The sequence below is a fragment of the Neomonachus schauinslandi genome, chromosome 1 (assembly GCF_002201575.2).
Source record: "Neomonachus schauinslandi chromosome 1, ASM220157v2, whole genome shotgun sequence".
NCBI lineage: Eukaryota > Metazoa > Chordata > Mammalia > Carnivora > Phocidae > Neomonachus > Neomonachus schauinslandi.
Window position 1 is genome coordinate 166,061,890 of NC_058403.1, and position 15,481 is coordinate 166,077,370.

Here is a 15,481-nt window from a genome sequence, read left to right on the forward strand (position 1 = left end):
AAAGAAAGAAAGAAAGAAAGAAAGAAAGAAAGAAAGAAAGAAAGAAAAAGAAAAACAAAAAGAAAAAAAAAGAAAGAAAAAGAATTCTGTGCATCCCTAAATACATAAATACATAGCAGGAAATTTTTATTTCAAGAATTTATTAAAAACTTCAAGATACTTAGAAATTTCCATAAATATCATGAAACTGGAGCTGGTAACCATGGAGTATGGGCATCCATGTCTATGTGGCATCTACAGCTGAGGAAGAAAGGATCTCAGTCCTTTCTTGCTTGCTTTGGCTCTCACCCAACTCCTACACTTCACCTCTCCATAAAGTCACCTGAGTGAACTTTCTAACCCCTTTTGATCACATTTCACTTTTCAGATGCTGCCCAAACTTTCAGAATAAAGAACACGTTCCTTAGTGTAATTTCAAGACCCTTCATAATCCAACTCAGGCCCATTTGTCTACCATATTTTGTGCCAGGACCTCAGGTAGTCTATGATTCCTCCAACCAGTCCAGCATCCAACCATTTAAAAATCTGTTTGAGTGCCTGCCATATGCAGGCCAAGTTCTAGGTGCTGGGGGCACAATGCAGGGGATGCATAAGAGATGTGCTTCCAGACAGAGACAAGTAAAGAGGTGCTACAATGGTAGAGATCATGTAGGATGCTGCCGAAGCAATAGAAAGGGCTTCTAACTCAAACTTGGCTGGGGTGGAATAGTCACATGTAGCTTCCAAGGAAAATTAACATCTAAGCAGAGACCTAAAGGATAGAAAGGAGTCAATCGGGCCAATGGTGTAATGACTGGAATTCTGGGGGAGAATAGAGTTCTCCCAATGTGCTACAAATGGGAACATTTTTAAAGAAATATAAGAATTTCAGAACCATAATGCAGGACTGTTCTGCAGAATGAATTATTTACTGTTACCCTAGTGTGTCCTTCACTCTTCTCTTCCCGTCCCCTGGGTTGGGAGTACAAGATGTTCTTCTCATCATCTGCCTGATGAACTTCAAGTCATGATTTTACCTCCTCTCAGGAGTATCCCCCAACCACACCCTCACCACCCGAAATAAACTTCTGCAGTCTTTCCTTTGTGCCCTGTGGTATCCAGTCCATACTGTGCTTACACAGTATCTCATTTGACCTAGTCCTTGGCTATTTTTGACACCTTCTCTCAGCTCTGTATGCTTTGAAGGTAAGAATTTTGTCCTTATCTTGTTTTTTCAACTTTTAGAACAGAGCAAGACACACAGTGGATACTCAAAATTTTGAGTAAAAAGGATTGGAGATAGTTAAAATGTTGTCTTTTATTTCTGCAACCCATCTGCAAATGCACTGGTCTGTGTTGTAAGATAAGCAATCTTCTCAGGACACGTACTGGGGAATGAAATGAATTCAAAGACTCCCAAGAAACACATGGGTGACTCATGGGATCTTTATCTCCCCCAGATAACATAGAAAGGCAACAGTGACAGAACCACAACCTGGCTTGTTCAAAAAGGTCTCCACAGACCATGCAGCCTTCTGGGGGAGAATAATTAATTATATTGGAGTGGAGACAGAATGGAAAGAAATGCAACTATTTGATCCCCTTTTGAGTGAGAGGATAGAGGCTTTTTTAATGTGCAAAGCAAGCATGTTTTAGGGAATCTTTGGAGACCTGCCCCATCAGAAAAGAAACACAAAGGAGGATACCAGCGGAGGAGTTCCTTTTCTTTACGGTATCTTCTTTTAGAAATAACTTTTCTTTTCAAATTAAAGGAGAACGTAAATTGTAATCAGCAACTTTTGTTATATCAGAAAGATGCCAATAAAAGCCCTCTCTTCCTTCTTCCTCTAAAAGAATCTTTGAAGCAGCAAGGAAGGCAAAGGAAAAGAAAGGGGGCAGTGATTTAGGAAGGTAAGATAAAGAGAAAGAGATCAAGAACAAAAGAGACCCAAGAAGGCAAGGTAGTGTTGGTGCCCAAGAGAGGTGGTATGTTGCGCCATCGTGGGGGCTGGAAGAAACCCCACAAGGTAAGGAGAGCAAGAAGCCCTGTAGTTATTCTGCTATAGAAGTAATGGATAAATTGCAAAGGGAAAATATTCTCTCAGAAAATGCGGTTCACTTAAGTACACTTGGATTGTGTTATTATTTCACTTATTAATGGTAATGCTCTTCTCTAGGAAAGCTCTGGTGAAAAAAATATGCTAATTATCATGAAAATACATGATCTCTTCAAAAGAGGAATATCAACTAAAAGAACAGACCAGATATATGGCCAAATTTGCATTTCATGGCTACACGTTTGAAATTATACTGCATAAATTACATAAAAACACCAAACCCTCAAAGAGACCCATGATTTAGCCATCCTGCACAGCACAAACCACTCTCTCAGTGTATTTTACAACTGATAAAACCCCTACCTTCCACAGTTGCTCGCTTGGGCTGAATAGTGATGGCTCCTTCTGCAATATCTTCATGCTGGTGCAGTGGGTTGATTTTGGATCCCCAGCTATCTGATCCTACCCAAAGAAAATGGCCCACTTGGTCAGCTCTTTTGGCTGCTGCAAGGATTTGCCTGTGAAAAAGAACATGAAAAGTTATATTAATGCTAAGAAGTAGCTGCTGAACATATACATATTAGGAATGAAGCAGAAGGAAAGCAAGATACCAGTTCTCAGAAAGTAAGTAATCAATGGCAAAAAAAAAAAAAAAAGTTATGTGACAGGATCTATACCCTGCATATATAAAGAGATTTTATAAACCACTAAGAAAAACTATCAAAGCAGCTTGAGGAAAATTGGCAAGAAACATCAAAAGTCAAAAGAAAAAAGGAGAAATATAAATAACCAGTAAGCTGGAGATACATATTCATACAGATTAGAAAGGAGGAAAATATAAATTAGGGGAAGATATCACATTTGCTTTTCATGTTGGCCAAAAGATTTGTTTTGGTTTGGTTTGGTTTGTGAGTTTGGTTGTGGGGCAGGAGAAATGAATGCTCCCATTCACTGCTGGTGGTATATATAATTTCTGGAAAGCAACATGTCAATCTAAATTAAGGGTCTAGAATTATTAAAATGAACAAGTATGTTATACTTGAAAATTTTATAGCCCATGTTCATAAATAACAAGAGCAACAAGGCAAGTAAAACAAAAGGAAAACTAATCATTCATAGTAAAGTTATTAAAATATATTTTTGAAATAAGAGGTAGATAATAGGTAACTGCATTTGTAGAACAGAGGAAGCTACAACTAAAGCTCTTTTGGTGGGTTATAGAAACAAAGCTCTTTGTTTCTCAAGACTTGGAGGTACTAAGTATCACATAGGTACATGGCCAGATAAAGGAGAATTGGTTGAAAGGTTGTATATATAAAAAGCAAAACCTCAGGTTTCCTTCTTTTTCTTCCAGGCAGAAAATGGAATGGCAATTTACTAATAAAATTTTAAGTAATAGGTTCTGATATTGTAAACATCCAAAAACCAGAAGGTTATGAGTGAGAGATGGTGAGTTAAACATGAGGGGGAGGAAGGTAAGTTAAATTTACCACTAAGTATTGAAATGGTAAGACCCTCTAGGAAATCTACACTTCTGCTGACAGAATGCTAGAAGCTAAGGGAGTGTCACCCCAGGTAGACAATAGCTTTTCTGGAAAAACCTGGACCACCCTAGAAAAGAATTGCATATACTGACATAGAGAGACCCTCTAATGGAATGGAAACTTGGGTGTCTGATCAGTCCACCAAAGGCCTGAAGTCTGAAGGGACAGGACAGGACACCGCTGCTTGCATCAAAGTGTTTTCAGTCATATTTTAATTTTTTTAATATGTGCGTTTATTATTTTAATAAAATAAATGCAATCAATTATTTGTACCATTGACCTAGAGATACAATTTCTACTAATCGATCCAAAGGAAATGACCAAATACGCTGTCAAAAACATACGCTCATTACTGCAGACAACCTCAATTCAGAGCAGCAGGAATCTGTCTGAACAAATGACAGTGAGGATGGATTGGAAAGCAATCAGAATATACTGAGTTAGATTTCCACAAGCGCTCGTTAAAAAGAAAAATCAATTTAAAAAACTGCAAAAGATTATTCAACTTGTATATAAGAAGAGCTGCCTAGATGTTGCTTGTACGTGTGTATATACACACAGGTAGGAGTATAGGGCCATCTGAGAGCACACAAAAATAATGATAATACACAATGTATTGCTAACCTAATAATCCACCTAGAAGGCACTGCAGAGACTGAAGAGGTTACAAAGGTGGGCAGAAGCCAAATAAAACAGGGGAGAAAAGACAAAACTACATAAATCCAAAAAGTAGATGTTCACTTTAATATAAATGGAAAAGTGTGGGTTTATGGACTATGATAAATAAGATTAAACCATTTAAAAATACTTATGGCATCAAAAGTGACATGCGAATTACAAAAAGTGGAAGATAAAAAGCAGGAGATTCCTTTGGGGAAATCTATGAATGTCTGGAAAAAAATGCTGGCAAACATTAACCCAGAATTTTATGCTATCTCTGAGTATGGGGATTGCAAATTTTATAGGAAATTATTTAGCCTTTATTTTTTCTAGATAACCAGGGGACAAAGTAAACTTAACGGCTCCTTTCAATAAAGAATAGCAACAAAAAAAAAACCTTTTCCCATTTCCAGTGGATATACAATAGTTATGTATTATTTTTATAATCAGAATAAAGTGTTCCAGAAAAAGGATCCACTCTTGTCTAAAATCCAAATTATTAGTACCCATGACTTACTTTGCATTTATTTTAGCTTTAAAATCTAGATATTACTGTCTCCTCACTGCCATTCTCTGACAAAGTATTTGAAGTTAATGTTCTAAGAAATCTCAAAATTTCCCATTTACAGTGTAAATCTTCTGAAAAAAGAAATAACATAACATCGTGAGTTAACAATACTTTTCAGACATCGGTGTATTTAAGATCATGTTTTGGAAGAAACTCACATATGCACTTAAATTTTATGACTGTGCGCAAGAACTAGTTCTGCTATCACTGCTATGAATCACAGCATACAACAATATTCAGCACACAAACAAACCCCAAAGCAAAGGAATGAGCATGGTTATTGAGCAGATTGCATGCATTTCTACATCCCAAATTAAAACCTGACATTACCTACATATTATAATGAATTAGTCACCAGAGCTATTGCACTAATTTTTATGTGACATGTACAGTGTATTTAGAAATAAACACAAAGGGGCGCCTGGGTGGCTCAGTCGTTAAGCGTCTGCCTTCGGCTCGGGTCATGATCCCAGGGTCCTGGGATCGAGCCCCACATCGGGATCCCTGCTCCACAGGAAGCCTGCTTCTCCCTCTCCCACTCCCCCTGCTTGTGTTCCCTCTCTCGCTGTGTCTCTCTCTGTCCTATAAATAAGTAAATAAAATCTTAAAAAAAAAAAAGAAATAAACACAAAGCCACACCTTATCAATGTATTAAGCCAAAACAACAAACAAACAAACCCCAAGAGTAATATTATGAAAACAAAATCTTTTAAACTACTATAACACAAACTGTAGAAGAAAAATGCCCTAAGAGCAACACTCGAGAATTTTTAAGGAGAGAAATAATACATTTAAGGGGTGACCAGAAACAGTTTCATGGAGAAGGGCATGTTCGAGATAGACTTTGAAAAACAGATCATTTCAATAAGTAGAGAAGGAGAGAAAAAACCACTATGAATAACGGCCATGAGGAAGAGCAATCAGGACTGTGGAGGACCAGAGCCATGTATTCTGGTGTGGAAGTGGGTGAGTGGGGGTGGGGTCTAAATGTCAAATTAGGAACACATTTTAAAGCACTGTGAAATCCAGACAGAGAAGTTGTATTTAAATTCTTATATAGAGTGCATTAGCATACTGACTTTACTCATTCATTTATTCGGCACTGTTCCTTGAGCATTTCTCTGTACTGAACACCGTGATAGGGACTGAGGATACGGAAAGAAGTCAAATGAGGCATCACCTCTGCCCCAGAGATGCTTATGGACTGGCGGAGAATGTGGACGCTAATCAAATGATCAAGTGATGTAAAATAACATCAGTGACATCAACTATGAAGAATGTGCCAAAGCCGCATTGTGCAGAGACAGCTTCCCTCAGAAAGCCACACTAGAGATGGCACTGTTATGAGAAAGCGAGGAAGGAAAAGCCTTACAGGCGCATGCGAGAGAACACACAAAGACCAGGGAATGAGGAAACACAAAACGTGAAGGAGCAGGGAGTGAAATAAGATTAGAATGGTAGGACAAGGCTGGAGAACCACAAAAAGAGCTCAAAACGTATTTTCATCTTACTGATGAGAGAACTGAGGCCTCAGAAGTTGGGAAGCAGGAAGGGGGTGACAGTGGGCAACTTCCCAAAGTGACACAGTGGTCATTAGCAAAACACCTCTTGTAGCTCAATGTCAGGTTTCATTCGCTTTCCATTGAATAGTCCTGCTACCCGTGATCAGGGCTGAATACTGGGAAAATGATGGATGGATTCAGGGGCAGCATTTAGGGTGCACATGGAGGGGAGAGACACAGAACTGCAAGGTTCGTGATGAGGACAGTGCAGTAATCCAAGCACGATGCAATAATGGCCTGGGCCCTTAAACTTTCTCTTAATAAAGGATACCCACCTTCAAATTAAGTGATATATTTTATCTAAGACAAAGACTGAATAACCCCATACAGCTCTTTCACATCAGTGGACATATAAACCAGCACAGCCTCTTTGGAAAACAATAATCATATTGGGACACACCTTGTCCTGGAAACATCTTTTCCAGGAATTTATGTTAAAAACACATAAATATATAAAACAATATAATTGCATATTATTATATAATTGTGTTATATTAATATTATATATCCAACTCTCAAAATATGTTTATATTAATATGATATATTTGTATATTTATATTTGTGTGCACAGATTTGTGGAAAAGGAAGTTTACTACAGTGTTATTTATGATTGCAAAAGTCAGTAATCAAATGTCAATCAATAAGGGAGCATTTAGATAAATGACAGCATGGATGTAAAATGAAATTCTGCACAGCTATTAAAAAGACTGAAGAGATAGGTACTGACATTCATAGACATCCATGATAAAATAGCAAGTAAAGGCTAGCGGCGAAGAGAACAAGATGTACACACAGCATGCCACCATTGTGCAAAGAGATGCCGACTGTCTCTAGAAGAATATATAAGAAACAGGTCATTAGCCATTGCATCTAAAGAGGAGACCTTGTTAGCTAAGGGCAGGATGAATGGAACTTTTTTTTATAACCTAGATTTTTTTTAATAGTTTTAAAAAAGCAGATGTAATTACTGTTTATTTTAAATAATAAATATTCTGGAACAAGGTGGTAGTGGGCTGAGAAGAAATCAGGGCACATTTCTGTCTTAGAAACACATTCTGGGCATGTTATGTTCTAGAAACAAAGGTTAACTCTACATGACTTGGCCAAGAATGTAAGAAGTGAGGAAAAATGGGAAGTCAAGATTCCAATCGGATTTTTGACTCCAAGGAGGATCAAGGTAGGAAAAGAGAGGAAGAAATGGCTTAGAGACATACTGGTAGACTGGCTTGGTTTGGAACATACTGAGTCTAAAGCAGTAGCAATACAGCCAGAATTATATGACATGTTTTTTCTTTTACATTAAGAGGAACCATTCTTTGGATAAAAGTCTGTTACATTTGGATATATCTTTAATAAAAGAACCTTTGAAAGGTCTAGTGGTTTTCTCTTTTTACAAGTAATTAAATATATTTATTTTGCTAATAGAGGAGGAAGACATGACGGCAACACACTGCTGCTCCCATGGTTCGCTATAACTACTCGTGTAGGGGAGAAAGCACGGACAGACTTGGCCACTATGTAATTACAGATTTGCTTCTGTGCTATCTTTTCCCCTTTCTCTGCCAGTATCCTGATCTTTCTGTCTCCTAAAGTTGCAGCATGCATATTAATGAATTTCACCAGTCATCCTTACTTTATATCCTCATCGTTGGCAAAAATCACGACGGCCCTGGAGTTGGGGGTGTCCAGGAGCTGTTTGATAATTCTATCAAAGTCAATGGTTCTGTCTTTGCGCTCTTGGGGGATTCTCACGGACTGCGCAATGCAGAGCCCACCTGTTTAAGAAAAGAAAGCAGAGTGTCAATAAAGTTCCCTCAGAGATACCAAAGGAACCAGGGTGAGTAGCTGGGGAGGAGGGAATTTTGATGTCTGAGTGCACAGCACTTCCTTGGTGACATTGCTGAATGAGGAAGGCTTAAGACGTCATGCTAAGTCCTGACCTGTTGTTCATAACTTGGTGCACCTTCCATGACATTGCACAGCCTGATTTTCTTAGTACTGCACTTATAAATGGCTAATGATGCCCAGGAACACCAATGATATCGAACCTGGGGAGGAAGATTTAGATTGACAAAATGGGTGGGGGAAGGTCTTTAAAATGAATGCAATATACCACAAGAAAACTGCAATCAATATACTTCAGTAAAAAATGTACTGAAACACCTAAAACTCAGGTTAATTTCTGTGGCTTTTCTGGTGTTTGAGTTCCCAGGACTTTTTTCACCTTCATATCCATCCCAACTTTTAAAGGTCAGAGCCAATGGAATAAATCTAAAAATAAAACAACAACAAGAACACCAATGACTGCAAATTATAGCAACAAACTTTTAGTGACCACATACTATGTGCCCAACCCTCAAATATGTGTTTTATGTATGTTATCCTATATATCCTAAAACTTTAAAAGGTAGTTAATAACATGTATTTTTGTTAGAAGTTAAGGGGATTAAATAGAAAAAATAGATTTGTTGACTCCAGATTTCTCAGAGCTATGATGATATTAATTGTCATTATGAATTTCAAGACAGGGAAACATGCAGCAGTTTACTAGGCAATTGATACACTCCTCACTACCCCACCTCTTGCTTAATAGTAGTTCCTGGATCTAGTAGTTTATAAAACACACTTTAAGAAAGGCTGGTATAGGTGAAGGCCATCCAACGGGCAGAAGACCTAGAGGCCAAGACAAGAGGATAAACTTGTTCTTCTGCTGGGGAGATAGCTATTTTCAAGCTTACACCTCGAGCATGGACAGCTACATAAATGGTACTAGGCTTCCACAAACAGAAAAATATGAACTCTAATCCGAAGCTGAGCTTCATTACACTTTTGTCACAATCAGTGTTAGCTCTCTGTAAGTGGCTCTTAATTTTCAGTGTGCATAAAATCACTGATGGTCCTTTTTCAAAATGTAGAGTTTCAATAACACTATCAACCAACTTGACCTAATTGACATTTGTAGAACAATCCACAGGACAACAGAACAGTACACATTCTTTTCAAATGTAAATGGAACACTCATTAAGCCAGACCATACTCTGGACCATTAAAAAAAAAAAAAAAAGAAAAAAAGTAACAACAAATTTAAAAGCATAGAAATTGTACAAACTATGTCATCAGGCCTAACAGAATCAAACTAGAAATCAATAACACTTGGAAATTTTGAAAACACACTTCTATATAACCTGTGGGTCAAAGAGGAAGTGTCAAGGGAAATTCTAAAATATTTGAAACTAAAGGAAAATGAAAGTGGAACATACAAAATGTATAGATTATAACTAAAGTGGTGTTTAGCAGGAAATACGTAATCATCAAATGCTTATGTTAGAAAAGAGGAGACAGTCAAAATAGCAACCTAAGCCTCTATTTAAGAAATAAGCAGGAAAGAGAGCTAACTAACCACCCTTCCAAAAAAAGCAGAGAGACATAAGAAAAGAGCAAAAATCAATGAAACTGAAATCAGAAAAAATAAGAGAGAAAAATCAGTAAAATCAAAAGCTGCTTCTTTGAAAAGATTAATAAAATTGATAAATCTCTAGTCAAAACTGACCAAAAAGAAAGAAGTCACAAATTATCATGTCAGGAATAAGAGGGGCTAACCTTACTGATGGATCCTACCGATAGCAAAAGGTAGTAAGGGAACATTATAAATAATTTTATGCCAATAAATTTAGCAACTTAAAGGAAATGGATGAATCTCTTGAAAGACACAAACTATCCAAACTGAGGGCAGAGTAGATAATATTAATAGTTCCAAATACATAAAAGATACCAAATTCATACACACACACACACACACAAATACACACACATACTTCTAAAAAAAAAAAGATCCAAGCTCACATGGTTTCACTGATAAATTCCACCAAACAGTTAAGGAAGAAATAAAACATGATCTTACTGCATCTCTTACTGAAAATCTCTTACTGAAAATAGAAAAGGAGAGAAAATAACTCATTTCATAAGGTTAGTATTACCCTAATACCCAAATCAGATGAAGACGTTATTTAAAAAAGGCCAATATCATTTATGGACATACTTACAAAACTCCTAAAAAATACTAACAAAATAAATCCAGCAATATATAAGAAATAGTAATACATCATACATAACCAAGTGGATTTCATCCAAGGAATGCAAAGCTGATTTGTTATTTGAAAATCAATCAATATAATTTATATATGTTTAAATTAACAAGAAAAACCATATGATCATCTTAATACATGTGGAAAAAGCACTAAACAAAATTCAATATACATTCATGATAAAAACTAGGATTAGATGAGAACTTTCTAAGCCTAATATAATAGGCATTTACAAAAAGCCTACAACAAGCATCACACTTAATAGTAAGAAATAACAAGGCAATTTTGTCCTCTCTTAAAACTGTTATTCAACATTGTACTGGATGTCCTTGTCAGAAGAATAAGGAACAAAAAAAGAAAAGAAACAATAGACAAACAGTTGGCAAAAGAAAAAATAAAATTGTCTCTATTTGCAGATGACATGATTGTGTAGAATCTTGTAGAATTAAAAGGTGAGTTAAGCAAAGTTTTGGGATATAGACTCAAAATACAAAGGTCAATGATATATCTACACATCAGCAATGAATAACTAGAATTTTAAATTAAAACAATGCCATTAACAATATCACAAAAAATGTGGTGCTTATGTATAAATCTAACAAAATATGAATAGGAGCTATATTCTGAAAACTATAAAATATGGCTGAAAGAAATTTTTAAAAATCATTTAAATAAACTCTCCCCAATTTCATCTACAGATTCAATGCAATCTCAATCAAAATCTCAGCAAGCTTTTTAAAATATACATCAATAGCTAATTCTAACATTTATACCGAAAATCAAAGGAATGAGAGCAGTCAAAACAATTGAAAAAGAGCAAAAAAATTGGTGAACTTGAACTATGTAAATTCAAGATTTACTATCAATCCCAAGCTGCAGTAATCAAGACACTGTGGGACTGGAAAAAGGATAGACATGTAGATCAATGGAACAGAAAAGAGGTCCGGAAATAGACCAACACAAATATAGTCAACTGATTGTTGGCAAAGGTGCAAAAGGCAATCAGTGAGAAGGGATAGTCTTTTCAACAAATGATGCTGAAACAAAGGGATATTCATATATAGAAATAATCTTGGCATATACCTCATGCAGCATGTAAAAACTAACTTCAAATGGACTGATAGACCTAAGTCTAAAATATGAAACTGGGGCACCTGGGTGGCTCATTCATTAAGCATTGCCTTCGGCTCAGGTCATGATCCCAGGGTCCTGGGATCGAGCCCCGCCATCGGGCTCCCTGCTCCGTGGGACGCCTGCTTCTCCCTCTCCCACTCTCCCTGCTTGTGTTCCCTCTCTCACTGTGTCTCTCTCTGTCAAATAAATAAATAAAATCTTAAAAAAAAATAAAATACAATATGAAACTAAAAACATTTAGAAGGGGACAAAGGGGAATTTGCCCATTGCCCAAAGGGAAATGGTCTTAGGTTTTGCAAAGAGTTTTTGGATATGAGATCAAAAGCCCAAACCATAAAGAAAAAAAAAAAATGATAATTCAAATTTTATGCAAGTTTAAAACTTTTGTTCTATGAAAGATAGTATGAAGAAAATGAAAGCACAAGCCAGAGACTGGGAGATAATCATATGCCTAATAAAAGACTTGTATCTACAATTTATAAAGAATCAAAACTCAGCAACAGAAGAAAAGAAAAAGTGGGCAAAACATCTGAATAGACATACACAAAAAAATAGATGGCAAATAAGCATAGGAAAAAAAAAAACACAAATATATACTGCCACAACACCTATTAAAACAGCTTTAAAAAACAGCAATATCAAATTCTGGAGAAGATGCAGAGCAATAGGAATGTCTGTTCATTGCTGGAAGGAATGTACAATGGCAGGGCCACTGTGGAAACCAGTTTGGCATTCCCAAAATGTTAAATATAGAGATAACATAGCAAGCAGCAGTCAGTTCCAATCCTACGTATTTATCCAGATGAATTGAAAGCTTGTGCTCACACAAATGTGCACACAAATGTTTATAGCAACTTTATTCATAATCACTAAAACTGGAAACAACTAAGACATCTGTCAACAGGTGAAGAGATAAACAAACTGGTACATGCATACAACTGAATCCTACTCAGCAACAAAAAGGACCTGCTGATTCGTGGATGAACACGAATACATTTTAAAAGCATTTTGTTAAATGAAAGAAGCCCAACCAAAAAGACTACATATTGTATAATTCTGTTCATACAACATTCTAGAGAAAGCAGAACTATAGGGGTGGAAAATAGATCCGTGGATGCCAAGAGTTGAGAAGAAGGGTTGAGTACAAAGGGACCCCACAAGGGAATTTGGGGGTAATGGAAATGTTCCATATGGTCCTGTGGTGGTAGATGAATGACTCCACAAAACCTTAAAAACAACACACCACGATAACTGGACTTACTACATGCAAAATTTAAAAAATCAACCAGGATGTCAGGGGACCCTAGAATGGAATGTGGACTGTGACAAATGAATCTAACTGTATTACTAATGTATGAAGAAATTTTACTGATGGAGATGAGTAGAAAATAAGTCGACCTAAGTAACTTTTAAAAATTGTGTTTTGACTGGAAACTCTAAAGCTAGAGAGTAAAAGGAGTGAACATAAAATGGTACTCTGATTTGTATATTGTTCACAGGGATATGAGTTAGCAATTCTGGAACTGCCTTCCATGCTTGAGTTGAACAAAACAGTAAATAAATTGTAGATAATGGGAGCCAGGATTCTCACTGTTAAAGAATTTATGCACAAGCAGAAAAGTAAGGCTAGAATGAACCATGTGGTGCCAGAAAGCGTCCAAAGTATCCGTGTAAACTTACGTCTTAGAGGGATGCTTCTATATGGGTTACTACACACTGTCCACTGAGAGAGCCTAGAAGCAATGACATCCCAGAGCAACCAGCCCTCCTAGGACCCCGGTGGGTTTCGAAATACCATCTTTCAACAAAAAGATGGTTCTTTCTCTTTGAAGAAATGGCTGATTCTAAGGTCAGGGCAGGGCAGATACAAGATGAGCCTGCAGTAAAGGGAGTAAGAAGTACACAAAGGAAAGAAAAAGTTATGGGCACAACAGGACACAGGAGCCACCTCAAAGTGTTTCCAGTAAACAAAGCTAGAAAAATATGAACAACAAAATAAGTAACAATGATATTAAATGATTATCCAAAGAATACAATATACACCTATGAGCCCATATTGAAAAAAAAGGATTAAATAAATAGAAGGAATTAATTTTCTGTACAGAGCAATTCCAAATAATAAATGTATAAAGAATGAGAGAAATGCAATATCACCATGAGAACATGATAGTAATAATTGCTGCACATAAGAGCCACTGAGAGATGCTCAAGTTAGTGTGGGAAACTGTAAGGAGACACTGAACATTTATATAGCTTAAAAGTTATTTCCCCCCAAATATTTATTACTCTGGTGGTTTTAACATACGCCTACAACTTCTTTGATACCCTTCCTTTGAAGAGGTGGAGATTAATTCCTCTACGTCTGAGTTAAAGTCATACTTGGTGACTTGTTTCTAAAGAATATACAGGAAAGAAAAAGAGTAACAGGAGTAGAGAAACCTGGCAGACACTGGATCACTTTAACTGGATCACTAAGTTAACAGCACTACTAATAAGTCATGTTGATTTCATGTCACCCCTGATATGATGTGATGATAAGGGCACCCCATTTGTGTTTGTCTTCTCCCAAATCCATAACCGTCATCTAGTCATGAGAAAATATCATAAAAATCCAAATTGAAGGGTATTCTGCAACACACCTGATGTGTGCTCTTCAAAACGGTGAAGGTCATGAAATAAAAGACTGAGAAACCGAAAACTGGACTGGATCCTGGGACAGAAAGACATTTGTGTAAAAACTAGCAGCATCGGAATAAAATCCGTACTTGAGGTAGTAGTATTATTTTCCATTGAGATGTGTACACTGGCTGTTTATTAATATTTGGGGTAACTTGGGAAGGGTATAGGGAAATTCTATCTTTGCAACTCCTCTGGGCTACAATTACTCTTAGGTTTACATATAGATGTATACATCTATCTACCTATCTATCATCTACTTAGGTAATCTACCTAACTCCCCACATACCTGCCCAGGTCTTACCTCCAGTGAACACGTATTTAGTAAGTAGTAGAGCAGGACCATATCTGGCCCCACTTCGAGAGATTCTCATTCAGTGGGTTTGGTAAAGCTTGTAAATTTGTGTTTCTAACAACTTCCAAGTGATTCTGGTGCTGATGGTCTGGGGAGCAGGTTCTGAAAAGCACTGACCTGGGCTCTCCAAATTGGGTGTAGCCAGCTCAGGCAGAAGTAGCATACTTGGATACATATTCTAGTCAAACTTTTTAGAGAGCTCTTAGGAGGATAAGATAGGGAGAAGGAAGGAAGGGAGGGACCATTATGCTTTGTTATAAGGTTTACAATGATGCAGAGAGAGAACAACAGGAGAAGTATCTCTGGGACTGGGGACTACAGTCTCCATGCCATAATTCCTGCAACTCTGGAAAACATCACAGAGTATGGAGGAATGAAACCATCTGCAAACTGTCCTGGGGCTGCTAGGGAGAAGAAATGGCTACTTTACCCACCTTCTCGGCAGGAGAAGGGGAATAATTCTGGATGGAAACCCAGCTTCCCATCAGGATTCAATTACAGCTGAGTGATTAAGCAAATTAGAGCAAACTCCATTTGGCGACGTGATTAGTGGAGGGGCGGTCTGCACTCACAGATTTAGGGCCCACCCAGTGCACACTGGAGGAATCCATGCATGGAGCTTTGTGATTGCAGAAATGAGCTGCTTGCCCCCTCGCACAGAGAACTGCCCACAGGTGTGCAAAATCAAACTCAACAGAAGAGAGAAATTGGCTATTAACATGTTAATGCAAACGAACATCTTCATAAAGCTAAAATCTTAAAAAAGACAGAAGATTAGAAAACAAAGGATGAGAGATAAACAAGCTGTTTTGATCTTCTGTTCTTAGAAGGCTTGAGCAGTGCTTCCTGGAAAGATGGTCA

At 37.2% G+C, this 15,481-nt stretch overlaps 1 protein-coding gene across 1 annotated transcript in view; it reads right to left on the reverse strand.

Moving 5' to 3' along the window:
• Positions 1-15,481, reverse strand: part of GRM7 (glutamate metabotropic receptor 7) — an 886,221-nt gene that overhangs the window by 394,411 nt on the left and 476,329 nt on the right. Inside the window, 2 exon segments of the mRNA XM_021694901.1 lie at positions 2,400-2,554; positions 8,004-8,145. Of these exon segments, the coding sequence (XP_021550576.1) occupies positions 2,400-2,554; positions 8,004-8,145 (297 nt within the window).